Source organism: Lemur catta, chromosome 23, assembly GCF_020740605.2.
Source record: "Lemur catta isolate mLemCat1 chromosome 23, mLemCat1.pri, whole genome shotgun sequence".
NCBI lineage: Eukaryota > Metazoa > Chordata > Mammalia > Primates > Lemuridae > Lemur > Lemur catta.
In genome coordinates this window covers 4,272,681-4,300,441 of record NC_059150.1, presented here as the reverse complement: position 1 = coordinate 4,300,441, position 27,761 = coordinate 4,272,681, and the positions used below count along the sequence as shown (strand labels likewise).

Below are 27,761 nucleotides of genomic sequence, written 5' to 3'. Positions count from 1 at the left end.
AGAGAAGTTAAGTGGCTTGTTTAACGTGACAGCTTTTGAAGGGCAGACAGATTGGGTGTTTCAAACCATGGCTTTTTATTCCCAAGTTCAGTGTTCGTCCTTCTAATTAAAATACAGTGGTTCCCTTCATAGATCCCAGAAAGATCCCTGCTTCTCTCTTTCATCTCCCTTCACAGGCTTGTTGAGTGTGGTCTTCCCTCTTTTCCTTTTGGCCACCCAAACATAACTGTAGGGAAATCAATAAAAATAGTAAGCTGCACATATACAACATTAAAGAACCATTTAGATTTGTGTGTTTTTATCAGTTTTAGTTTATCAATATTTGTGAGCTTAGCCCTTTCATGTCCTGTTGGTTGGCTCACTTATATGGAAACTCCTGGCTCATCAGCTTCAGTGACCACTCAGCTTTCACATTGGAAGAGTATTTTGGACTCAGGGGCCCCATTAAATGTACCTCTGCCTCCCATCAAAGTCATTCAGGGATCTATCCCAGAAGAACTGAATTAGAATCTCATGTGGGCCTAAGTGTTTGAATTTTAAAAAGTTCTTCAGGTCATTCTAAAGCTCAGCTGGAATTAGGTGGTTTAGAATAATTCCCTGACAGGCTTAGTTTAGGCAGCTGTTAATATAAGGAATTCTCTTACTTGTTGACTTCACATTAATCAGAAAGTCTCAGTTCTACAGAAAACTGGGGAATTTTTTTTATCAACTGTGTTGAGTGAAGAAATGAATTGGGTCCTTGGGTTGGTTGTGGTTTCAATTCATTACAACTATTGATAATGTCAATAAGTGCCAGGTATTTTGTTAAGGTGTTAGGGTTTCAGAAATAAATTAAACAGCTTGACTTAAAAGAACTCATAATCTACTAGTGAGAAAGATCTACAAATAGTTTATAAACTATCATTTGTGCAAGGAATAGAAGTTGTATATTAGAGTGGTTAAAGGAGGTAGATGGAGTGTGGAGAGAGGGCTGCCTGGGATGTCTGGGAAAATCTTTGCTTCACCTATTAGGGTGGGGTTGGGGGAGGAACTAGGGGTGTAGAATGAGAATGAGGGTCATGAGGACCCCTTGGAGGCACCAGGTAATGTGGTGCTGTGAAGCTAAGGAGAAAAAAGCAGGTTTGTTGATAGTATCTTAGACTTACGTGAGTTCATGGTGATAATTTCTTATGTCTCAGCTCTAGACACAGCTGTAAACCCCTGTATTTAAAACCTGGAAAAGTAGATAATTGCAGTTTGTATAGAGTGTATCCCATTAATACCAGGCAGCCATTCAAATGAAGATCAGTTTTATCAGTCTGCAATGTCCTCATATTTTAGGCTAAAGTGGGTTGTCTTTTAAATCAGATTTATTTTGGAATATGGCAATAAATGTGAAAGAAATAAAGGAGTTGATAGTGCTGACTCTACTACAATAACATACAGCATGGTCTGAAATATAGGATAAATTTCTTCTGTGGTCTTTGGAGAAAAAGACCTATTTATCTACCATCCTGAATTGAGTATACCTGTGTATTAGTACATCCTTATCTGTTTCAAGCAGTCTATCTAGCCTTGAAGCTTGGTCAGTGTCGTAGTCCATTCGTGCTACTCTAACAAAATATCTGAGAGACTGGGTCATTTATAAGTAATAGAAATTTGTTTTTCACAGTTGTGGAGTCTGGGTTTGAAGTCTGGTGGCAGCCTGGTCTCTGCTTCCAAAACGGTGCCTTGAATGCTGTGTCTTTACTATGGGAAGGGCAAGAGGGGCCTAACTAGGTCCCTCTAGCCCTTTTATAAGGTCACTAATTCCACTCATGAGGGTCCTGCCCTTATGATTAAACTATCTCCTAAAGGGCCACCATCATATTGTGATTAAGTTTCAATATATGAATTTTGGGAAGGGCACATTCAAGTGATGGCAGTCAGTTAAAATAAGTATATTGCATAGATTGGCAGGTTGACCTTGTATAAATATTAAACTATCAGTGGAGTAAACTGAGCAGTTTCCTAGCCAATTCTAGTTCAGGTTCAAGTTGTCAAATATGGCTATTAGGGATGATAATGCATGTTCTAAAATCATTTCCACTTCAGTGGTAGGCTTATAGTTAATGTATCTTAATTGCAGCAGGGCTAAATAGCTGTTAAATATTTGCCTGTAGTGAAATATGTGAATTACTTAATTTACCTTTCTTTTATAAGACAATTGCAGATGTGTCTTCTTAAGATGGAACATGACACAACAAAGATTTTGCAGTCTTTAGTAAGGCTCAGGCTGATTTTTAGTTTCACTACTGTCCCTTTCCTGACCCTGATTTTGAATCTCTAGGATTGACCAGCTTATAAAGGACTAAAGATAGAGAATGTGTTTACAGATCTAATGAGGCCTTAAAGTAAGGGTGTGGGATGTTTGACTTGCCATTGGTGCCTGGGTAAGTTTGGGTGTTGCTTAGGAAAGGCTGAGGGAGCAGAGTCCAACCTCTTTCCTAAACCCCTTCACCCTGACAAACAAATCATTTTTGGAATCTTTCTGAAGTATGTAGTATTTTCTTAACCTTGACAACCTCAGTTTTCTGCCAGAAATTGTTTTTTCCTCACTGGGATCCTAGGTATGGAAAAAACCAAAATCAAAGCTACTTACTTGGGAAAAACGGTGGCATTACAGTTACTTGATCACAACATGGCTTGGTGCAGGCATACTAAGGTACTATGTGCACCAGTTATACTTGCTGTAGAGGAGAAGGATCTGAAATTTCTTCTGGTCCCATTCGGTTGACTTAAGTATCATAAGATGTCTAAAAAAGACATAAAAAAATAATGCTTTCTGGTTAACTTGTCATGATTAGCCCACATCATGATGTCGGCCCATTTGAGTGGAAGGTGATTTGTTCTAGGGATTTAGCTAGCTTTCTTAGGATCTTTCTTGGTGAATTTTAAAAGGAGGGTTCCATTACAGGCCCTGTAAGTCTTTAGGGATTTGCCAAAATTTTTATGAATCACTCTATTAGGTAACACAGGTAGACTTCTGTTGGGGAAATTTTGGGAGAGTAAGGAGATCTCCATGTGCTTCAGTTAGCTCCCTGACTCTGTTGTTTATAAACAACATGGTACTTCCCGCGTCCTGTGAAGTGGCCTGCCGGAAACTTTATTTCTTTGAGGTTTGGGAAGCAAAATCCATGAGAGGGCCATTTTATATTTTCTCCTGTTTTTGACAGTAATAAATTTAAGGCATTTCAAGGACTTGCAAATGCAGATTACTATTGCCAAATACTATTAAAAGCGATGAAAGACTGAGTCCCTCCCTATCCGTTTAAAACAACAACAAAAAAAAGTGGTGAAAGAGGAACTGAAAGGGTGAAAGGGAATAATGCTTAAAAAGTAAATACCATGGCATGTCCCTTTATTATCACTGTATTTTTATTTACTAATAGATAGTCCATAGAAACAATACTTTGCCTTGCCAAGTATAATACTCAGAAACTAAAATAATCTTCGAAACAAATTCTTTAAAAGTGATAGCTTTTACCAGGACCTATCTGTAAGAGTTATAATTTTAACAAAGGTTGTTATCCCTTGGTACTTACTGTTTTTGTTAATGACTATTAAAAATCCACAAATGATTGTGTTGGTATTTTCAGGATCTTTTTGGTGGCAGGAATTTAGGGAAGAGACTGGGTTGACCCAGGTATACCTTATGGGCATTGTACAAATAGGTCATCATTTTGTACAGTGTACACAATAAATCGTTATTAGTGAATGGAGAACATACTTGAAGGGGATGCTTTTTTAAAAATTTTTTTAGGGGCTGCTTTTAAATCTGGACAGAGAAAATTCTATAGAGGGACAGATTGGGTGTGATGATCTGCAGGGCATCCAGTAGAGCAGTTGTTTCCAAGTTGTGGGTTGAGGACCTTGGAGGGTTCCCAAGACCCTTTCAGTGAGTGAGGAGAATTTCTCCTTTTCAACTAAATATTTTTGTGAAGCCAGATTTTCTTCATACACTTTTAGTCAAAACAATATATTGAAATTGCAGAAGAAATTAAAATCTAGTTTATTTCTATTAAACTAGACATGTAAAGAGATTTACAAAATATTTGCAATATAAAACAATGCATTAAGAATTAAAGAGATTAATTCATTTTCAAAATGTCTCAGTTTTAATTTCTAATGTGATAAACATCGGTAGATAAACAATCCACATAAAGTGACGCTCTTTAAGGTCCTCAATTTTTAGCTTTAAAAGTGTCCTAAGACCAAAACTTTGGCCGGGCTCGATGGCTCACACCTGTAATCCTAGCACTCTGGGAGGCTGAGGCGGGTGGATCGCTTGAGGTCAGGAGTTCGAGACCAGCCTGAGCAAGAGCGAGACCCTGTCTCTACTAAAAATAGAAATTATCTGGCCAACTAAAAATATATATAGAAAAAATTAGCGGGGCATGGTGGCGCATGCCTGTAGTCCCAGCTACTTGGGAGGCTGAGGCAGGAGGATCGCTTAAGCCCACAAGTTTGAGGTTGCTGTGAGCTAGGCTGACGCCACGGCACTCTAGCCTGGGCAATAGAGCGAGACTCTGTCTCAAAAAAAAAAAAAAAAAAAAAAAGACCAAAACTTTGAGAGTTGTAGCAGTAAAAAGGGAAATCTGCTTTGCAAAGACTTGACTCAGTAGAAATAAATGTAGGATCTTATGAGTAAGTGGTTTCTGTTTGTGCTCATCACTTTGAAGAGATTATTATAAAATGACTAGGTGGCTGAGTAAAAACTTTATCTACCTGTTGGATGCTTCTATGAAATAAAAATTTAGAAGTATTTTCTAAAGGGGAAACAATATCTCCATATAATCAATAACTGAAATATTAAAGTGGGCCCTTTTGGTCTCATTTTGTGATTTTACTTGTTTAAAAAAATTTATAATAAACAAATATGTTTGCCTTTTGCTTTTTTTTTGAGACAGAGTCTTGCTCTGTTGCCCAGGCTAGAGTGCCATGCATGGTGTCAGCCTAGCTCACAGCAACCTCAAACTCCCGGGCTCAAGCGATCCTCCTGCCTCAGCCTCCCAAGTAGCTGGGACTATAGGCATGTGCCACCATGCCCAGCTAATTTTTTCTACTTTTGGTAGAGATGGGGGGCGTCTCACTCTTGCTCAGGGTGGTCTTGAACTCCTGAGCTCAAGCTTGAGCTCAAGCGATCCTCCTGCCTCAGCCTCCCACAGTGCTAGGATTACAGGCAGGAGCAATGGAGCCCGGCTGAGGGTGGTTTATTTTTAAGGTTACAGACCTTTTTAAGACCCTGTTGAAAGCTCTGGACCCTCCCAGAAAAATCCACAGTCACTCAGTGCTATATACAATTTAAGAACCTCTAATTTAAGATATAAAGTGGTTCTATAGTCTAAAAAGAAAGTCTTCTAAGTAAAGTGTTTTTGTTTTTACTAAAGGGCTCAGTAAAGATGGGAGGTCTTAAACAGCCTTTGAACAAATGAGGGGCTAATTGAAGATGGTTGGTGCCAACCCTACCCTGAGGGAAAAGGGAGGAGTAAGCAGCATTATCTAACACATTTTATTTCTATTTGGAAAGCATTGATACAGATCTGTGTATTACAAAGCTTTCCTGATAGACACCTATCAGTGGGTGGCGATTGGATTCCATCAAAGGTTCATAAACTCTGGTTTCCTCTGTAAGAGGAATTTATAATGGTTGTGATATACCTGGTTCTACCTTTTGCATTTGTGCAGGTGTTTTAAGGGCATATTACTGACCTTAAACCATTAACTTGATGAGAAAGTGGTCTTCTAAATTGTGTTTCATATATGTTACCCAAATCTTTATTAAGGTCAAGTATTGTCATCTTTGAAAGGTTTGCTAACTTGCCTTAAAATAGTAAGATAAATTTGTTTGGATCCTTAAAATTTTACACTGAAGTTTTGTATTAATGTTGATAACCTTGAAACTGTAAAAATGTGGACATAGAAAACTGCTGGCATTGGATTGAAATACTATGAGTGCATTTATTCCATCATGACTGGGTTTATCTTAGAACATACGCAATTTTAAAAATGTTTTAGTCGTTAGTTAATGTTATTCTTTGTGAACTAACAAGAACATGCTTTTGACACTGATTTCTAATTGGTTTTGTCTGCAGGGAGTCAGAACCAACTTATGTAGCCTCTGTAGAGAGTATACTTTTCCATTTTGCTAATTATCAGATCTCAAAATGACAGCCTCTTTATAATTAGAAAGATTAAAACATTTTAATATGTTAAATATGTGGATACTAATAGTGCGTCATCTACAGAGTGAATTTTCATGGCATTCTTGGGAAAATCTTCAGCATCCTTTTAAAGTTTATTCTCACACTGGTCAGTTTTATCTTTGGAACATTTCTCTCAGTAAGTGTGCTGTAAGTTGTTGCTAAGTTAGTGCTGAGACTAAGGAAAATATTTACCTGATGTTTCTCAGGCCTCTAAGGACTTTGAATCTTCACCTGTCTACTTAATTGCCTTCCCAAGGAATACATTTTTGAGTGCTAAGGAAAATAAATGAACTTTTTAATAATATAGTTCTTGTATGTACTTTATTTTGAAATAAAATAAAAGTATTATTTTTTCATGATACTAGTCTTTCCATGATAGGATTCTCTGAAGAACAACATATGAATAGACATTAAGGCAATTTTTTTTTCAGACAGGTTCTTGCACTGTTGCCCGGGGCTAGAGTGCAGTGGATCATAGCTCACTGCTACCTCAAACTCCACCTTTCAAGTGATCCTCCCACCTTGGCCTCTCAAAGTGTTAGAATTACAGGAGTGAGCCACTACCCCTGGCCAAGAACAATTTTTAAAATTGTATTTGGATGTCAGTTTTTTCCCCCCACCCTCACTGAAGAACTTATTCTCAGTTTTTATTATGAAAGTTAATCTGACTAGAAGATTAAGAATTTTGTAGATAATATGGCTGTTTTATAAAAAGGTAGATGCTTCTATAGTAGTAGAGGATTCACAGTCTCTTTCACTGAAATCAATGGTTTTTCAACAGAGATTGAGACTCAGTGACATTGCTCGGTGGGAAGGATGTGGGGAGAGGTCTGTGTGGGCTGTATAATTTAATTGGGAAAGGGTGTTCATATTCTGCTCTTGTGGTGGGAAGGAGGTTGAGAAACTATTAGCCTATGTTCTGTTTTGTTTAACTTGTTAGAGTGACCTATTAGAGACAGGTTTACTTAATTTGGGTTTTAATTTTAAAACAATTTTTTAAATGTCAAAGAATTATAAAATCTTGTAATAAGAGCCTTTGCTTTCTTCTAGGATTGGCAGCCACCATTTGCATGTGATGTTGATAAACTTCATTTTACCCCACGTATCCAGAGGCTGAATGAATTAGAGGTAATGTCCTCACTAGTGTTGTTGTTGCCTGTGTTCCAGATGGACCCTCTTTGAAAGTATTAGGGCATATTAAAATTGTTATAAATCATTGGGTGTTGAATCAAAAAAAAAAAAGAAAATTATTATAGAATCACCACTGTAAATCTGCTTTTAGATTTTTATTTTTTTTTCTTTCAGAGGATCTTGCTTGCTTTTAAATTTGTATTTGAGCAATAAAGAAAATTTCTTCTTGTGGAGAACAGGCCTTTAAAATATCCAATGGTAGGCCGGGCATCGTGGCTCATGCCTGTAATCCTAGGACTCTGGGAGGCTAAGGCGGGAAGATCCCTTGAGCTCAGGAGTTCAAGACCAGCCTGAGCAAGAGCCAGACCCCATCTTTACTAAAAATAGGAAAATTAGCTGGGTGTGATGGCGCACATCTGTAATGCCAGCTACTTGGGAGGCTGAGGCAGGAGGATTGCTTGAGCCCAGGAGTTTGAGGTGGCTATGAGTTAGGCTGACACCATGGCACTCTACTCAGGGCAACAGAGTGAGACTCTGTCTCCAAAAAAATCCAGTTGTAAAAAGACCAAGTTAGGCATATGAAAGCTTACTTGTCATAAAATTTTCAACGATAACATGAAATTATAGCTGGATGAGGTGGCTCATACCTGTAATCCCTGCACTTTGGGAGGCCAAGGTGGGAGGATTGCTTTAGGCCAGGAATTTGAGAACAGCCTAAGCAACATAGTGAGGCCCCCATCTCTACAAAAAATGAAATTAGCTGGGTGTGGTGGTGTGCTCCTGTAGTCCTGGCTTCTTGGGAGGCTAAGGCACCACTGCACTCCAGCTGGGTGATGGAGTGAAACCTTGTCTCTAAAAAAAAGTTTAAAAAGACCCCAAAACAAACAAAAACCAAAAAAGGAACCCCATGACATTGTGCTTATAGTACTTCTTAAGTGAAGTACCTTTCAGAGTGCCTACTTATGTTATGAGAGGGTTTACTGAGTATTTAACTTCTTGCCCACTACATGGTAGGGGCTGAATGAAATTTTTGTTGAGTTAATGTTTGTTTATTATACTTAACCAGCTTTATTTTGTATATTTTTTGACTAATTCTCTGTTGAATTCAGAAAGTGGTTATTACACTTAAATATTCCAAGAATGAAAATATCACATGGGCAGGTAATAGGCAGGAGCTTTAAAATAACCTAGGTGAGGTTAAAATTCAATTCTTTGTCATTTAGGCTCAAACTCGTGTAAAATTGAATTTCTTGGACCAGATTGCAAAGTACTGGGAGTTACAGGGGAGTACTCTGAAAATTCCACATGTGGAGAGGAAGATCTTGGACTTGTTTCAGCTTAATAAGGTAAAGGGCTAATGACCATCCTATTCATCTGACAGAATGAATTTGATCTTTGTCTAAAAAGAAACTCATTGTTTAAAATATGTAAAGTGAGTGATGAGTATCAGGCTCTACTTCTTAGGTCTGGCAGCCTTATCTTGTGGAATATTTTGCTGCCACTTGTTTTTGTCATTTTCAGGCTTTACAAAAATCCTGCAATCTATTCCTTTCTGTTGTTACAGATAAGGACACTGAGGCTCAGTGTGATAAAGAAAATTGACCAAGCTAAAAAGGCTGACATAATTCATTACCACTTTGCCTTGATTCTAAAGCCTGCATTCTTTCCATCAAACATGCTGCCATACTTCCTACTCCTTAATTTATGGAGATTTTAAGAGTCACAGAATAGGACCAGTACTAGAGCCCTTTCTTTAGCAGAGATTTAATTGTTAACCTAATTCTTCTTCCCAGATGACTGCTTTGGGGAAGTGAAAAGTAGCTTTGGGGGGACAAAACGTTCATGGACCATGCTGTCAAAAGGGATGTTTCATTTTTGTAGCTTAAAATGAATAGTGCATGTATTTTTTCCTTTTTACATGGGAAATGTATTTTTAAAAAATAACTACAGCCAAGAACATTTTGCTCTCGGAGTCATACCTAGGCATGAGGGAATTAGGAGTTATTTCCATATAGGTGTTTCTAATTTCTTTTGTTATTTTAACAGTTAGTTGCAGAAGAAGGTGGATTTGCAGTTGTTTGCAAGGATAGAAAATGGACCAAAATTGCCACCAGGATGGGGTTTGCTCCTGGCAAAGCTGTGGGCTCACATATCAGAGGGCATTACGAACGAATCCTCAACCCCTACAACTTATTCCTGTCTGGAGACAGTTTGAGGGTGAGTTTTGGGGCTAGCCTTCACCTGTTTTATTTCACTACATTGTCTTTTAGGGGGAATGAAAAGACCTTGATTGTGTTTGGAAGACATTGTTTGAAAGATCTTGTTTTGTGATTTTTCGTCCAGTGTTTTTGTTCTGTTTTGAGAGCAGTCATACTTAGAAGTTTGTTTTTAGAATGAACAAGATTATGGAGGAAATGTTTTTTTACTGTCAAAAGCTGCAATCTGTATTAACTTTCCTACAGGTGTTTTTTTTCTTACAACGAGTTGATTATTATCTACTTGTTATGGTTTATGCTTTTGCCTTCACTTGCTATTTAAAGTATTCTTGGTTGTCACAGGAAGGTACAACCTGTGAAATAACTTGACCACCTATTCTTTTTTGCCAGCTGAGATCTCCAAGGAGTTTGTCAGATGGAATATTGATATTGGTAAAGGATAGGTGACTTTATAATGCTGAATAGCTAATGGGTTCCTCTTATAGTAGTTCCCACGTAGCCTACAAAAATGGTATTTGTGAAATTATTCACCTAACAACTTTCATCCTAATTAAAGTAACAGTATTATAAAAACTTTCCACTGATTTCAAGGTCTTGGTAGAAAAGGAGTGTCATAATCTATTCATACCCTTTGACTTATTCAGTGACTAGAGCAGTGAGCCCTATAATTTTAAGAATTGTTTTTGTGCTATAGAGAGGTAGGAAGATAATAACATAGTTTTTGAGGGTAAATCACTAATCAAAACACTCCTTATATAGACACATACCATCTAAAATGCTTAAATCCTAGGCCAGGCACGGTGGCTCACGCCTGTAATCCTAGCACTCTGGGAGGCCAAGGCGGGAGGATCGCTCAAGGTCAGGAGTTCGAGACCAGCCTGAGCAAGAGACCCTGTCTCTACTAAAAAATAGAAAGAAATTATCTGGACAGCTAAAAATATATATGGAAAAAAAAAATTAGCCAGGCATGGTGGCACATGCCTGTAGTCCCAGCTACTAGGGAGGCTGAGGCAGAAAGATTGCTTGAGCCCAGGAGTTTGAGGTTGCTGTGAGCTAGGCTGACGCCACGGCACTCTAGCCCGGGCAACAGAGTGAGACAATGCCTCAAAAAATAAATAAATAAATAAAGCAACAACAATAATAATAAAATGAAATAAAATGCTTAAATCCTAAAGATTTTCTTAGCATTTTTTCTTCCCTCTCTCCTTTCTTGATTCCAGGTGAATTTTCTTTTTAGCCTAGAACAAAGTAGCCAATATGATATTCAGAAAGCCTTCTTTTTTTAAATGTACATTGTATGACAGTTTAGTGAGCTCATGGATGAAATTGTTTACAACATTGAATATGGAATGTTTATGCCTCGATTTTATAGTCAGATCTAGATACAGTTGCCCATAATAGACTAATTTTCTCTTTTTGAACTCTTTTTAAATATGGAGGTTACAATGAATAAGGGGAGAGAGAAAGTCCATCCGCTTTTATGGGTTGCAACATTTTAGAAACGTGTCATCTATATACTTAAAGAGGCAGTGCAGTTTCATAGTTAAAAAGCATTTAAGCCAGCCTGGGCAAAATAGTGAGACCCTATCTATACAAGAAACAATAGTTAAAAAAAAATATATTAGCCACGAGTGGTTGGTGCTAGCCTGTATAGGCCCAGCTACTGATTGGGCCACTGCACTCCAGCCTGGGTGACAGAGTGAGACCCCATCTCTGTTTTGTTTTTGTTTAATTTTTTATTTCAATGTATTAAAGGGGTACATATGTTTCTGGTTACATGGATTGATTTTGTAATGCTTGAGTCATGGCTGTAAGTGTGCCCATGTCCCAAATAGTGTTCATTGTACCCATTAGGTAGGTTTTTGTCTCTCCTCTCCTCCCCCTTCCCCCCTGCTTGATTTCCACGGAGTTTTACTTTCCTTTGTGCAAACGAGTGGTCATTGGTTCATTCCAGTTTAATAGCAAGCACATGTGGTATTTGTTTTTCCGTTCTTGGGATACGTCACTTAGGATAATGGTCTCCAGTTCCATCCAAATTGTTGCAAAAGGCATTAATTCTTCCTTTTTATGACTGAGCCGTACTCCATTGTATACATATACCACATTTTATTAATCCACTCATGAATTGATGGGCACTTGGGTTGATTTTCCACATCTTTCCAGTTGTGAATTGTGCTGCAAAAAACATTTGAGTGCAGGTGTCTTGTTGATAAAATGACTTCTTTTGGGTAGATACCCAGTAAGTGGGATTGGTGGATTGAATAGTGGGTCTACTTTTATAGTTCTTTGAGGAATATCCATACTGTTTTCCATAGAAGTTATACTAATTTGCAGCCTCACCAACAGTGTATAAGCATTTCTTTCTCTCTCCATCCACACCGACATCTGTTTTTAGACTTTTCAATAAAAGCTATTCTAACCGGGGTAAGGTGATATCTCATTGTGAGACCCCCATCTCTTAAAAAAAAAAAAAGCACTTAAGCATTTGTACAAATAGTCTGAAAGGAATAGGTATTTAAAGATACCCTTTTACAAACATTGCATTTACTTACTATGTGCCAAGTATATAGGCGTTGACACATATTCATTGTAGAAAGTTTTAAAACACAGGAAAGTATTCATCATGGATTTTGGATCTTGTTGGAAAAAACAAAACAAAACAGGAGAGTATGGCAAAAATAAAATCATTCCTAACCCTCCCACCTGTTATTTTTCTTAAGACTATTTTTATGCATATATAAATAAATTGGCAGTGTACTCTTAATATGCAGTGGTGTTTCCTGGTTTTTTCTACTTAACATCATGACCATTTGACATGTCATTGAATGTGTTTGAGGATTTGGTTTCTAATGCCTGTGGCAATCCATTTTTATAGCCAGACCTTGATTTGATTTTTCCTATTGAATGTTTAGGTTGGTTCCAATTTTTTATTACAATACTGTGATGGGATATTCTTTGTATGTAAATTTTTATCCCTGTTTCTGAATTTTGACATAGTTCTTGGGGGAAAGGAGAATTGAAGAACATACAGTTTAAAAAAAAACCAGGGGTGTACAATGAAGGAATTGTTGCCAAAGGGTAAACTAGAGCCTAAGTTAAGTTTTGGGAAACTTGAAAAAAGTTGATGTACTATACAATGGAACAAAGGCCTCAATCTTGCATCATCATGTTTTCTAAATGTCTTAAGGGATTGCTTTGTCTCTGTGGGATGATTTGATTATGGTGTGATGATATTAATCATCTCTAAATCCCAATTTCTCAAGTAAAGGTTAAAATTAGTCTGTATGTGATGGCATTACATTCAAAACCAATATACCATGTGTGCATTTTGAATTGTGGTTTGTAACAAAATAATAAAGCTCTTCATGTATATTTTAAAAAGATACTGGCTTGATATTGCCTTAGGTCTCCAAAGTTCTTGCGGAACCAAGCTGACCATAGATGATGGAACCATTGAGACTATCTTGGGACATAGGGAACACATTTATAGTATCTGAATTTCTAACCATCCACTTAATACAATTTATATGATTCAGCTCAATTAGTATTTCCCTAATCACACGTACTTTTGTGTCTCAAATAGAAAGTTCGTAGAGTACATAAAGGGGGTTAATTTAGATGATGGACAGGTTTTATTCCCCTCTGCATGCTTTCATGAAACATACTCTAAATGCTTAATTGAGGACATGTTACAGAATGAAGGGTAATATTCTATGCTAAGTAAAAAAATAATATATTTCTCTCAGTTATTATTGATATGTATTTTGTCTCCCAGCCTTTTCTAGAATGTGAATGTTTAACTATTAGGAATATAGTAGTTGACTTTTCCAGATAAATCAATGGATAGGTTTTATTAGAATAAGCAGAATATTTAATATTTATAAGGTGTTGTGCCAGTGGTAGATTTGTTAGTTGTTATCACGTTAACTGAATCAGTACTTCTTATAGTATATCATCTTTATTAAATTGATTTTTTCAGTTTGTTGCTTTGTGCTTTCTTTTGTCCTTCCCCCAGTCTCTGTATTCTTTCTGAAAATGTAAGGAGGGAGGGGGTCAATCTCCTTAGCGAGACTATATGGTATTGATATTAATAGTGTTCGTAGTGCCAGTAATTCTGGAAGGTTATTATTTCAGTGTATCGCATTCTAAGGATAGATGGTATAACACACTCCAAATGGTTGCATTTTAGAACCTGATTTTTTCTTTTTTTTGAGACAGAGTCTCACTCTGTTACCCAGGCTAGCCTGCTGTGGCATGTGGCATCCAGCCTAGCCCACAGCAATGTCAAACTCCTGGGCTCAAGCAATCCTCCTGCCTCAGCCTCCTGAGTAGCTGGGACTATGGGTGCAAGCCACCATGCCCAGATAATTTTTTTTTTTTCCTATTTTTAGTAGAGATGGGGTCTCGCTTTTGCTCAGGCTGGTCTTGAACTCCTGAGCTCAAGTGATCCTCCTGCCTTGGCTTCCCAGAGTGCTAGGATTACAGGTGTAAGCCACCCACTTGGCCTGGAACCTGATTTTTGAAAGGCTTCTCTTGATGTTTGTGGGTTCTCTTATGAAAGAGTAACTTGAAGTTCATATTATCTTTAGTGGTGATATTTTATTGTGTTAATATTGAGAGGAAAAAAAAATTGTTTTTGGAGACAGGGTCTCAGTCTGTTGCCCAGGGTGGAGTGCAGTGACATCATTATAGCTTACTGCAACCTCGGACTCCTGGGCTTGTGTTACTGTCATATTGGCATTAAATACTCTTTCAGCCAGCTAACTAAAAAGAAGAACCAAAGCAAGAAGAGATGATTGTCTGCCCAAAGTTATTACTCTGGGCTACCAGTTAATCTTTGTCTGTGGCTTAGACTTTGTAGGGATATGTTAAAGTAGATGGAAACCCATGAGGAAGAGTACTTTAGTTAAAAAACCTGTTTTATTAATTCAGATGATATCTTTGATGATAATATTGCTAGTTTTGTCTGAAACTACAGGATTATAAAATCTAGAAAATCTCATTGAATTCTCTATTTTTATTATTCCAAACACTTTCTTAAAATGAGATATTCTTAATATGGAAAATCATTTTGGGAACTTGCAAGGGGCCTTTCTAACCATTTGGATCTTCAATTAATTGACAGTTCCAAGCATGAATAATTGTGAGTAGATCATTAGGTGTGCCTTGAGGCTGCTGTGGCCTGTTGTAACCTGATGACATCAGCACCGAAATAAATCAAAGTAACACCATTTAGCTGTTAAACATTTTTTAAAGCTGTTATATACACACACACACACACACATATTTATGTGTGTGTGTGTGTGTGTGTGTATGTATGTGATTGGTTACTGCAGACTGATGTTTGTGTTTATTTAGATTTTTTAAATTACAGACCTTTTGTGTTATTTTCTTCATAAATAATTATAAAACGAACGTTATAAAAATCCAATGAAATGCTTTAAGATTTAAAAAGAAGGGAAATTCTTCAGTACAATTGTGTTTTATTTCTAGTGTTTGCAGAAGCCAAACCTGACCACAGACACAAAGGACAAGGAGTACAAACCCCATGATATTCCTCAGAGGCAATCTGTGCCGCCCTCGGAAACGTGCCCCCCGGCCCGTCGAGCAAAACGCATGAGAGCAGAGGTGAGATTCTTGTGGGGTTGTTGAGAAAGGATTCTCCATCCCCAGTACTGATGACTGTCTGACACTGCGTTTTTCTCGTGCATATGATCTTCACGGTTTTGAACCTTGTTAATTTTACAAAGGGATGCAGTTGTGGGAATTGTACCGTCAAAAGAACGAGGAATCGAGGAACTCTTTCTAGGTTTATGCTGCCTGGACAGACAGCTGCTTAATTGTTACTAGGCAAAGCTTTAGGAAGAATTGGTGTTGATGTGCTTTTACGCGGATTACCCATTACCCTTATAAAGCTGGAGGATAATTATTGGAGATTAAGGCTAAAAGATGTGACGATAGGGAGTTGTTTTTTTTTTTAAGATTTCCTGAAAAAGGAGTATGGAATCAATGGCATGTATTTATGCTAAGACAGAAAAATTGGGCAGCATGAGGGGGCACTGGATAAATAAAGTGAAATAGAAGTGACACATGAGGGAAAATTAGGAGTGAAACACTGATAAGATTATTTGCTTTAGGATTTTTCTGCTCTGAGAATTTTCCCTGGGAAAGGAGAAGAGTATTCCTAGTTATCTTCTTCCCATACATAAGTGTGAAGGTTTTGGATTCCTGCCTATCCTGATTGACATGTGAGTTTTAGGATTCAGGGATGATATATAGGGAACTGTAGAGCTGGGAAGCTTCATATTGCATTAATTATGCTTCTAAATCATTCTCTGGCTATTTAATAATTATTAACAAAGAGAAAAAAAATTAGCCGTTTTGTTTTCTGAAGAAATGGATAAATAAGACAATTGTATTTAACTTAGGTAAATTGGAGATAGGAAAAAATTTAGTGACTGCATTTTTCTCAGTGAAGGAGACATCCCAGAATAGGAAAAGCCCATGGCATGCTTAAAGTTCATTGATCTATGAATTAGTTCTTTTTTGAGCATATTCTTGATCTTTAAGTGTATATGTAAGACATGCCCTACTGTTTGTTGTGGATACCAAGCTCTGCCTCAATGATATGTAATGGTAATGATATTATCCATGGAAGAAATTATTTTAGCAGTGGATATGCACAATGTGTATGAACGAACATGGGCAAAATGAAGTAGAGTTCCACATATATTTCATGTTATAGACCAAAATGTTTTTATTTGCTTTACCAATTAGTATCAGCACTTCAAGAAACAACAAAAACTGAAATTGGCTTATATACCCTCAGTGAGAAGGGAGTCATTAACAGTTTCATGATGTTAGAAGTGTAGTGTATAATAATGGTTTATTTAAAGAATTTATAGAAAGTGATTGTGGAAGCTGAATTTTTCATAAATACTGGCAGACCTTGGAAGAGGTCAGCAAGCTCTTAGAAGCTAATGAAATTATGATATTTATTTAAATGCTTAGAGTTTGGCTTGGTGTGATGATTGAATAAAGCATAAAGTGAATAGATAAGAACCGAGAAACTTCTAGGAAAATAAGAGTTGTTCCCAATTTTGGTAATAACATTTGTCATAATTTGTTTTTCATTCTTTGACCTATGATAGTGGAGAATACCTTTGTAACTTCTAAAATTCCTCATGCACATCTTACTAGTAGTTTCAAAGGTGAAATCTCTGCCCTAGGGAGAGAGAGAAGTATGTTTTGAATGCCTAATTAATAAAGGCAGTTTGTAAGATTATAGTCACTTTGACTCCAGATTTTTAAGGAAGATTTCTTCCTTTTTAAAGGAAATGTTCATGTATGTGACAATTTTTTTTTTTAGGCCATGAATATTAAAATAGAACCAGAAGAGACAACAGAAGCCAGAACTCATAATCTGAGACGTCGAATGGGTTGTCCAACTCCAAAATGTGAAAATGGTAAGAAAGTTTATTCATAGAGTAAATAAAATTATTTATTAATTTAGTAAACATTACAGCAACTATTACATACTAGTCCCTGGGTTGGGCTTTGAGAAATAAAATCTTTTTTTTTTTGAGACATCTCACTCTGTCGCCCAGGGTGGAGTGCACTGGCCTCATAGCTCATTGCAACCTTGAACTTCTGGACTCAAGCAATCCTCTTGCCCCAGCCACCTGAGTAGCTAGGACTACAGGCGCATGCCACCACGCTCGGCCAAGAAATAAAATCTTAATATATCAATGTCCTTATTCTCACAATTAAATGAACAGTGGGAGAGAGAAACATTTAATATATGCATATTAGGAATGTGGCTAAGTTTCTCAACTGTGGCAAGTTGCTGCTTTGAAATTTGGTTTAACATGTTCCTTAAAAAGAAGTGATTTGTGAAAAGCATAGATGCCTTTGACTAAATATCTAATAGATTTATTTCAGGCAACGCAGACAGACATGCTTCCTAATCTGAATTTTAGTTGATAATCGCTTACCTGGTTGTCACTTGATATAAGTCACTGAGAGGTAGATTTAGGATTCTCTTAAGAGAAATCTCCTATCCTGTATAGGAGGCACATACAAATGAAGAAGTTAATAAAATTGGCTCCTCTTAGGGATTAGTGAGTTAGTGGAAAACAGCACAGTAGTACACATATGAATCTAAATCCTGGCTCAAGCACCTTAGAGATATTTCTTGACTTCCTTTAACATCAGTTTTCTCATCTTTGAAATGGGTTTTTTGTGAAGAATTAAATAATTTATGGAAAGCATTTAGCACAATGCCTACCAACTGACACTTCAATAATTGATAGCCAGTGTTTTAGCCAAAATTCTGTCTGTGGAACCAGGAAGATGACCAGGACGTCATCTTAGACCATGGAGAGAGAATGTGTGAGGTGGAGGAGGCACAGGTGGTGCATTGTCAGTCTCTCATGTTCGTGACCAAGAGGAACTTGATTTCATCAATATGTTATGTCTTGGTCTTAAGAAAACCATATCTTAGCTCCTATTCTGAAAGCATACAAACCTGAGCAACATCTCCAGAAGAACCCACATCTTGAAATTTAAATGGTATGAAAGTTTGCATTTTATCATAAAATATTAATAATCAGCATTGAGCCCTTGAATGTAGTAACACTGGGTACCATTGCTACTGAAAGGAAAATAAACATGAAATTATGTTTTGTGTACAGTGTATGCTTTTGGAGGGAGGTGATGAGGTGAGGGAGGAAGCAGAGAAAAGATAGTACAGAAAGAACTAATTTTGAATTGCCTCCTACAGAGAAAGAAATGAAGAGTAACATTAAGCAAGAACCCCTTGAGAAGAAAGATTATATTGTAGAAAATGAGAAGGAAAAGCCCAAGAGCCGATCTAAAAAAACCACCAATGCTGTGAGTTGACATCTCCCTTTTTCCTTTTCCTCATTTCTTCCTTCTCTTCCTTTCCTTAAACCCCTTTACTTCCAATTGTAAGGTTTTGTGCTGTACTTAAGATTGCTTAACTTTGTGTCTGACAATGAAAATATCTTTCCAAGTCAGTTTATAAATGAGGAAATACATGATTGTATTATGAAGATGGTAGTAACATCTGGGAGGCATTGACAGCCATTTTTCTGGGGGACATTCAGTTTAGCACTGAGTAATAAAGAGCTAGATCATACATAGAATTGTTCGTAAATCACTAGCTCACCTCAACATGAGCTGAAGGGTAGATCAAAAATCAAATCAGTGTCTTCCGGCTTTCCAGCTAGGAAGGAAAGAATGAAAAGGAGAAGGGAAGAAGGAAGAGAGGAAGTAAGGGAAGTGAAATGGGAGAATAGAAGGGAGAAGGAAGGAAAAGAAAAGGAAAAAGGAAATGAGTTAGTGGTTGTGGGGGGTAGGCATGGCAGAGTTAGAGGGCTAGAGAGCTGTTTCCTCATGGAAAACTTTTATTAAAAGTAAAGCTGGATAGCATTAGAAAGGATCTGGTTGCTTTTCTTCCCTGCCCTCTTCTGACAGCCTGACAGCAGTGCTTTTCTATCTTGGAACTAGAACTTACTCCAATAGAATATTCTCTCCATAAATAACATCCCCCCCCCCCAAAAAAAAACCAGTTTTTATTTACTGCAATAAGTAGACTGAAAAAGTTAAGACACCCTGTTTGGTTGACTTCTCAGCTTTCCAGTGTGGAGTAGTATGTTACTTTGCTAGGGGTGCCTTAGCATAGTGCCACAGACAGTCGCATTCTGAAGGACTGAGGGTCAGGACTTGAACATGTGAGTTTTTGGAGAGTGCAGTTCAACCCATAATAGGTAATAACTATGCTTTATCACTGGGCATTTGGGAAACTTCTTAACCATGATTCCCTAAGTGGAATTTAAAGTGGTTAGTTTAATGTGGTTAATTAACCTTAAAGCAGTAAATATGGCAAAATTAACTTTTTCCCTTCATAAGTTCTACTTTTGGTTAGGCTGTTAATTTATTACCTAACATCTAATTTTTATAGAACAGTATCTTTATGCTATTGAAAACTAGACATTTAAATAGCAGACTTTAAACATACAACAATTGGGAAAGCTAGGAGATTATACCTTAGAATTGCCGATGCATGAGGTATTGTGAAATATCCCTTGTAGAAAGTGAAGCATTTTTATTCAAAATATCCTTATAGAAGTTGAAACATTTGAAGCAGGATGGAGAGACTAGATTATGCCTCAGATTCGTTTCATTCTTAGAATTTTACAAAATCAAATAAGCTCGTGTTCCTTTGTTCTGTACCCATTTTTACTGCTGCAGGTGGACCTCTACGTCTGCCTCTTATGTGGCAGTGGCAACGATGAGGACAGGCTCCTCTTGTGTGATGGCTGTGATGACAGTTATCATACCTTTTGCTTGATCCCACCTCTCCATGATGTTCCTAAGGGAGACTGGAGGTGTCCTAAGTGTTTGGCTCAGGTAAGAATTACTGGCACAGATGGCATTAGAAAATTTCCTTTAGAGTATTTTTCTTTGCCTTTGAATTTTAGATTTGGCAACAAACAATAATGAGCCCCAGGAAGAAAACTGGGCCGGACCTGAATAGGAAAGAGGCCTTAGAAGTGAGTTCCACAGTGTATACAGGTGCTACCTATGCTCTTCCAGTAGCTTAGAGGCAGAAAATAATTTTCAATAACCACCACTATTTTTTTTTAAACTTCATTGTAAAAAATATTACATGTTCTTTGCAAAAATTCCTAAACACTGAACAACTTAAAAAACAGAGGTATGGGCTGGGTGAGGTGGCTCACACCTATAATCCCAGCACTTTGGGAGGCTGAAGCAGGAGGATAACTTGAAGCCCAGGAGTTCGAGATCAGCCTGGGCAACATAGAAAGATCCCGTCTATACAAAAAATTTTTTTTAAATTAGCCAGGAACAGTGGCTTATGGTAGCTACTTGCGAGGCTGAGGCGGAAGGCTCAATGGAAAAATAAATAAACACATGAATGAATAGCTGGGCCTGATGGTGTGCGCTTGTAGTCCCAGCTCCTTGGGGGTCTGAAACAGGAGGATCCCTTGGTCCTAGGAATTCGAGGCTACAGTGACCTATGATCAGGCCACTGCATTCCAACTATAGCTTGGATGACGGAGCGAGACCCTGTCTCTTAAAAAAGAAATAGAGATGATTTCACAATTTGGAAATCACCACTGGTAGTATCTTGGTATATATTCATTCAGACTTTTTCTATTTTTTTTTTTGGAGACAGAGTCTCATTCTTTTGCCCTGGCTAGAGTGCCGTGGCGTCAGCCTAGCTCACAGCAACCTCAAACTCCTGGGCTCGAGTGACCCTTCTGCCTCAGCCTCCGGAGTAGCTGGGACTACGGGCATGTGCCACCATGCCCAGCTAATTTTTTCTATATATTTTTAGTTGTCCATATAATTTCTTTCTATTTTTTTTTTTTTAGTAGAGATGGGGTCTCGCTCTTGCTCAGGGTGGTCTCGCACTCCTGACCTCTCAGAATCCTCCCGCCTCGGCCTCCCAGAGTGCTAGGATTATAGGCGTGAGCCACCATGCCTGGCCGAATTTTTCTATTTTTAACAAATGAAATTACATAAGTAAGTTTTGTAATTCTAAACAGGATTTGCCTTCACCTTTGTGAGGATAATTTTATATTATGAAGTGGTCAGTTAATGTATTACCTATGTGTTAGGGTGGGATTATAAGATAATAGTAAGAAGGTTTATTTTAAGTGCAGCTCGGAGATAAAGGTTTTAGTGCTTTTCCGTGTAGCCATGTTATGACGTAAGGGTGTCCTCATCAAGGGAAGGTTGTTAGGCATGGGACAAGGCAGGGGCCATAGGTGTTGGATGAATTAAGTATATAATACCTCATAATAGGGATGACCAAATCCATTGGCTCACCAAGATCTGGGGCAGCTTATACTGCCCCTTTTACCTCTCAGTGTTTTGTTTCTGGTGGCATTATTATGTTATCAAACATTGCTGGTCTGAGAGATACTCTATTTCTATCAAGTGATTTCTATCTATTTTGATGTATTATATGTTGATTTTATAGTTTTAACTCTCAAGAGGACATTATTTCTCCCATTTGCAGTATTGAAAACATTATTTGATCCTGAGGGAAGTCAAATCTTGTTAGGTTGCCTCTTTATAAATATTTAAATTACCCCAAGTTGTGGTTGTTAAAACAGACATTTTCTTTGCTCATTAGCAAATAAATAACATATATTTCATTTGCTCACTGGAAAAGCCCATTCTTCAGGCAGATTAACTTTTTTAATGTAGACCTAACGTAGAAGTAAAATAAATAAATTAAAACCTTGTTTTTATCTGCCAGTTTGATGATTGACCAAATATATTTGGCATTTTCAAATGTCACCTGGAACATAATTTTCTTTATTTTTAGGAATGTAGTAAGCCACAAGAAGCATTTGGCTTTGAACAAGCAGCCAGGGACTATACCCTCCGTACTTTTGGAGAAATGGCAGATGCATTCAAATCTGATTACTTCAACATGCCAGTTCATGTATGTACATGCTTTGATTCGTGATTTTAATAACTTTTGGGGGACAGATCTGAGATGGCGCCTTACTCTGATAGACATTATCATGCAGAATGAAACCTTTAATTTGTTTAGTGGTATTAAAATTCCATAGTACTTTAAAATGCATTCCAATTTTTTCTTTAAGGATGTCTCTAAAGATACGTCTCCCACACAAATTGTACAATAACCAGTCTAGTAAAGAAAAGCAACAGCAATCCTTTCAGCCCAACAAATGTAATTTAAAGAAAACTTCAAAAATGCATTGAATGACTGCTGTGTGCCAAGCAGTGTGCTAGCATTGGGAACACATTTGTTATATATTGTTATGTAATCATAAGTTAGTATTGGAAACTTTAGGATAAGAGTTCATTTTTCCCCTTTTTTTCCCCGTAGGTCAGGAAAGAGTCTATTTTTAATTTTCGCTTTCACTAAGAAGCATAAAATAAAGTATGTTTCATTCAGCATTTAATATTCTGTCAAATGAATATATCAGAATTAAATGGTTTACTACAACAATTCTGGATATTTAAGCTGTGTTTTTTCTCACTGCTAACAGTAGTACTAACAAAGTACTACAGCAAATACTTCATGCATGTAGGAGTCTTTAGTTGGATTATTTTCTTGGGGTGACTACTGAGGTCAGACAAGAGTATCCCTCATTCTACTCCAATAGCTGTAGCAACTTATGGGACACCAGCAGTATATGAGCGAACCTTTTTTTCCCTAACATCAAATGTTTGCTTATTTAATGGGCTTAAATCTATACTCCATTTAATTTTCAGTTCTTTTGACTCCTCATGCATTATAATATTTTCCTATATGTTTCCTTAACCAGTCCTGCTGATGTGCATATGACCTTTTCTATTACTATTTGTGGTTGACTTTTTATTTTGATGGACTATTAAAAGTTGGGGACATGGAAGGATAGACATTTAAGTTACCTGCCTCTGAACTTAACAGATTAACAACAGATCCTTGCTACTTAGTCTGGTGACTCTTATTCTAGGGCACGCTGCTGCAAAATCATTCCTCTCTTTGTCATGTACTATGCCCGTTCTTTGTCATTTTGGTTGCCTGCCTGCAGTTACTCTAGTTAGGTCTTGTGACAAAAATGAAAGGATGGACTCAGGTAATATATTTGAAAGCATTTCAAAGTACAAAGCTTCATTCAAACACAATAAACTGTTATTACTGTACAGTTGTGAATTATAGAGTACTGTACATCATTCTCACACAACTAACCATTATTACTGTGCAGTTTGTATTACATTTCTTGAAACACAAAAACATCTCCGGTTCCTAAATGTCAGCATTTTACTTGCTTTGGCTCCCTTTTATAATTGTGGTCAGGTTGGTGATAGAGGGACATGAATTATTTTTATTTATTTATTTTTGAAACAGAGTCTCACTCTGTTGCCCAGGCTAGAGTGCCGTGGCACCAGCCTAGCTCACAGCAACCTCAAACTCCTGGGCTCAAGCGATCCTCCTGCCTCAGCCCCCCCGAGTAGCTGGGACTACAGGCATGCGCCACCATGCCCGGCTAATTTTTTTCTATATACATATTTAGCTGTCCAGATAATTTCTTTCTCTTTTTAGTAGAGACGGGGTCTCGCTCTTGCTCAGGCTGGTCTCGAACTCCTGACCTCGAGCGATCCTCCCACCTTGGCCTCCCAGAGTGCTAGGATTACAGGCGTGAGCCACCTCGCCTGGCCATGAATTCTTAATTTTTATGTTTCTTATAAAATTCCTTTTAGAAAATAGAGGTTTCCTGAATTGCCTGGGATCAATTACCAAACGTTATAAACCCAGTTTTTCCTTAGCGTGCTATTCTGTGATTCTTGTCACTAAATTTAAAAGTTAGATTGGTCACAGTTTGTGAGGAAACTCATTTTTTTCTATTCCTCATTGTATTTCCAGATGGTTCCCACAGAGCTGGTGGAGAAAGAGTTTTGGAGACTGGTAAGCACTATTGAAGAGGATGTTACAGTGGAATATGGAGCTGATATCGCCTCAAAGGAATTTGGCAGTGGCTTTCCTGTCCGAGATGGAAAAATCAAGCTTTCACCTGAGGAAGAGGTAGGCTCAAGCTGTGAGGCACTTTTAGCTTGAGGAGGAGCTCTGCATTGAAAGCTCTAGTTCAGCATACTGTTGATCTAAAGGACATGATACTGGATTAATAGCAGCCTTACTGTTAAATTGGGACAAGATGTGTTTATCGTTGAAGTTTAATGTTTGTGAGTCTGTTATTTTCTACACTAGCAAACTCCTAGGAAGATTTCTATTTCTATCCTGATAGGAAAGTAAGATTTTTTTTTTGTAAATTTTTTTGAAATCTAACTTAAGCTCAGAAAAGTACATAATCAGATGTGCACAGCTTGATGAATTTTTACAAACTGAACATATCCACATAACCAGCACTAACTAGAACAAGAAATAAGACATTCCCAACACCCTGGAAACTGCCCTTCTACTCTCTCTCCTTCACTAGTTTTCCTCTTTCAGGATAACCACTATCCCCTCAGGATAATCACTATCCTAACTTGTAACACCATATATTAGTTTCCCTATTTTTGAACTTTTTATAAGTGGGCACATACAGCTTATGCTCGTCTATATGAAAAAAAAGAGGCACAACTGTGTGAATCCATTTGTATAAAGCTGAAAACTGATCTCTGGGTATCCCAGAAGTCAACATAGTGGCCTGTCCTTTTCTATACACTCCCTTTTTATTTCGAAGGAGTCTCTTTTTAGCTAGCTTTTTGAAACAGAGTTCTAAAATGTTAGCATGATATAGCTAAACCTTTATCCTCTTTTGTCTTCTTATTTTTAGGAGTATCTTGATAGTGGCTGGAATTTGAACAATATGCCAGTGATGGAGCAGTCTGTCCTTGCTCACATTACTGCTGATATATGTGGCATGAAGCTTCCTTGGTTGTATGTGGGAATGTGCTTTTCTTCATTCTGTTGGCATATTGAAGACCACTGGAGCTATTCAATTAACTACCTGCACTGGTGAGACGTTCCAAATAGAACCTATGCATAGTATGCAAGCTGGGTAGGAAGACTTTTCCTTTTCAACTAAGATGTGTCTTAACTGTGTCTTCAGAGTAATAAGCTGCTTTTTTTCCTTAAGATTTTTTCACTACCATTACAACAGGCATCCTAACAAGTTAAGACCGTGGTTCTTAAAGATTCCTAGAGTGTCCTTGAATTCCCTGAAATTGCACACACAGTGTTTTGCAAGTATAACATATTCTTGGGGGAGAGGGTAGATTTTATCTGAAGTAAAGAAGTCTTTACTCATAGAAAGGTTAAAAAGCACTGAGCTTTGCTTTTACTGAGTTTTTCACAGGGCACATACCTGCTCTGGCCCTACACTCAACTTTTTGTTTTCTTCGGCACTTTGGAGGTTGGCTCCTGGGTCAAAACAAATTTTTTTCTTCCCCATTTCCCCCATACATCCAAATGGAGCCCCATAGTAAACCCTTCACATGGAGGCTCAGTAGGCCTTCAGGGTATGGGTCACCCCCTGCTTCTCTCTGCATCCCCATATTGCTCTTGGCCCACACTGTCTCCTTTCACAGTGCAGAAGCAAGAGCTCTGCTATCTCCAATCCTGAGGTGAGGGCATGCGTGAACCCCCTTTGCCATTATTAATACCAATCCTCACTTTCCCACGTTAATGGATGTCAGCCATGATACTGATAATCTGCAACCATGGTTAGCAAGAACTCATTTTTATGTGATTTTATAAGGCCCCACACATAGACCCACTTGGGGGCATATGGACACTCTGCATTTCATGGATACACAGACCCTGGGTGGTTGCCACGGGGGTGGGGTGGGGGGGTGGGGTGGGGGAGGAAGATCCGTGGGGATCTGGAGGGTGAGTGTATGCTAGCCTGACCCCACCCTAGTCCCCAAGAAAGCCAGGCAGGACCATCTACCTGGAGAGAAATGTGAGAGTAGACTGAATTCAGGTGTCTTCCCTTTTCCAGGGATGAGGATAAAAACATAACAGAAGCAAATATGTCCCAGAAACCACACTTCCAGCAGAGTCTAGTTTGAAATAACATCCAGTGACTGCCACCTGCTGGGTTAGAAAGAATATGAATAGAGCCCTGAGCCCCTACTGTTTATGGAGGAAATCTCATATGCTGTTTGGTTTTAAAGAACTGACTATTCCCATCCCCTTCCTCCCTCCCATACTTTTCCAACTTCATGGGGAATTTAAAAAAAAAATCCCATTTGGTGCAGAGGTAGCCCAGATGCCCCTTTGGGAGAAGAGTGGAGTGTAGTAACATAGTATCCTCCAGGTCCTTGTGACTACCAGCTTCTCCTATGCTGAGTTCTGGCATCACTACACATAGTAGAGTGAGCTTCATCCTTGTGTGTGTAGCCGGGGGACGTGGTTGCAGATATCTGGACTTCTTTACTATTTACTACTCTTGTATCAGGGCTGGGTACGGTGGCTCACGCCTGTGATCCTAGCACTCTGGGAGGCTGAGGCTGGAGGATTGCTTGCGGTTAGGAGTTTGAGACCAGCCTGAGCAAGAGCGAGACCCCGTCTCCACTAAAAATAGAAAAAATTAGCTGGGCATCATGGCACACGCCTGTAGTCCCAGCTACTCGGGAGGCCGAGGCAGGAGGATCGCTTGAGCTCAGGAGTTTGAGGTTGCTGTGAGCTAGGCTGATGCCATGGCACTCTAGCCCGGGTGACAGAGCAAGGCCCTGTCTCAAATAGGGGGAAAAAAATAAATAAACAAACCTCTTCAATCAAAGCCATTTCTTCACATCTGTTTTTTCTCTTCTATTCCTCTTGCTTCTAAGTACAAAAATATTTGAAGATCTGTAGCTCACTCAAATCTCCACACAAGGAATTTAAGGATGTACCACAAGAAAGAAGTTGTTGGCATATATATATATATAGCTTCAGTTCTGCTTCCCTAAGCAATTGCTCCCAGCTGTAAAATGAAGATTACATTTACCATACCTCACAGGGATGTTACAGATTAATTAGTTGACAATTTAAAATGCTTTGAAGAACAAGAGCTCTTTAGAAATGCTAATTGCCTTATTAGTGTTTTATTTAACCTCTTCTGCCACAATGGGCAAGGGAAAAGGAAGATGGAGTGTTGCCATCCTTTGTCAGTTCCTCTAGGAAGTTGTGATAACCCGCACATTCTGTAGCTAGTATGATAGCTTATGTTCTTAGAAATTCTATCTATATGTGCATTTTCTAAAGGGGTCAGATAAAAATGGGAGGGGGGAGAGGGACCTCAGATGGAAAGTCTTATGTTTAAACATTATACTTGAAGGAGGAAAATGCATTACATATGTTCAGATTACATTTCTAACGATACTTCTTTGATTTGAACATTCCTTTGTAGCTTAGTTTCACAAAGCAGTTTGAAAATTATGAACTGGTTAACCATTGTGCTTGTGTTGATGTTGCAGATTGATTTATTTTTATAAACTATTTGCAGGGGTGAGCCAAAAACCTGGTATGGAGTTCCAGGGTATGCTGCCGAGCAGCTAGAAAATGTCATGAAGAAACTGGCTCCAGAGCTCTTCGTGTCCCAGCCGGATCTGCTCCATCAGCTTGTGACCATCATGAACCCCAACACACTGATGACTCATGAAGTGCCTGTATGTTCTGGGTTAATCC

General features: G+C 38.1%; 1 protein-coding gene across 4 annotated transcripts in view; it reads left to right on the top strand.

Moving 5' to 3' along the window:
- KDM5B (lysine demethylase 5B) overlaps positions 1–27,761 on the top strand; it is a 64,520-nt gene that overhangs the window by 12,003 nt on the left and 24,756 nt on the right. For 2 of the 4 annotated variants that reach the window (XM_045536258.1, XM_045536257.1), the window contains exons 2-12: positions 7,275–7,352; positions 8,579–8,701; positions 9,402–9,572; positions 15,065–15,199; positions 16,941–17,037; positions 18,354–18,463; positions 19,847–20,005; positions 21,957–22,076; positions 24,012–24,170; positions 24,925–25,106; positions 27,580–27,742. In XM_045536258.1, the coding sequence (XP_045392214.1) occupies positions 7,275–7,352; positions 8,579–8,701; positions 9,402–9,572; positions 15,065–15,199; positions 16,941–17,037; positions 18,354–18,463; positions 19,847–20,005; positions 21,957–22,076; positions 24,012–24,170; positions 24,925–25,106; positions 27,580–27,742 (1,497 nt within the window). Of the gene's footprint in view, positions 1–7,274; positions 7,353–8,578; positions 8,702–9,401; positions 9,573–15,064; positions 15,200–16,940; positions 17,038–18,122; positions 18,143–18,353; positions 18,464–19,846; positions 20,006–21,956; positions 22,077–24,011; positions 24,171–24,924; positions 25,107–27,579; positions 27,743–27,761 lie in introns of those variants that run through there. The other 2 variants (XM_045536259.1, XM_045536260.1) reach the window with 2 other exon arrangements.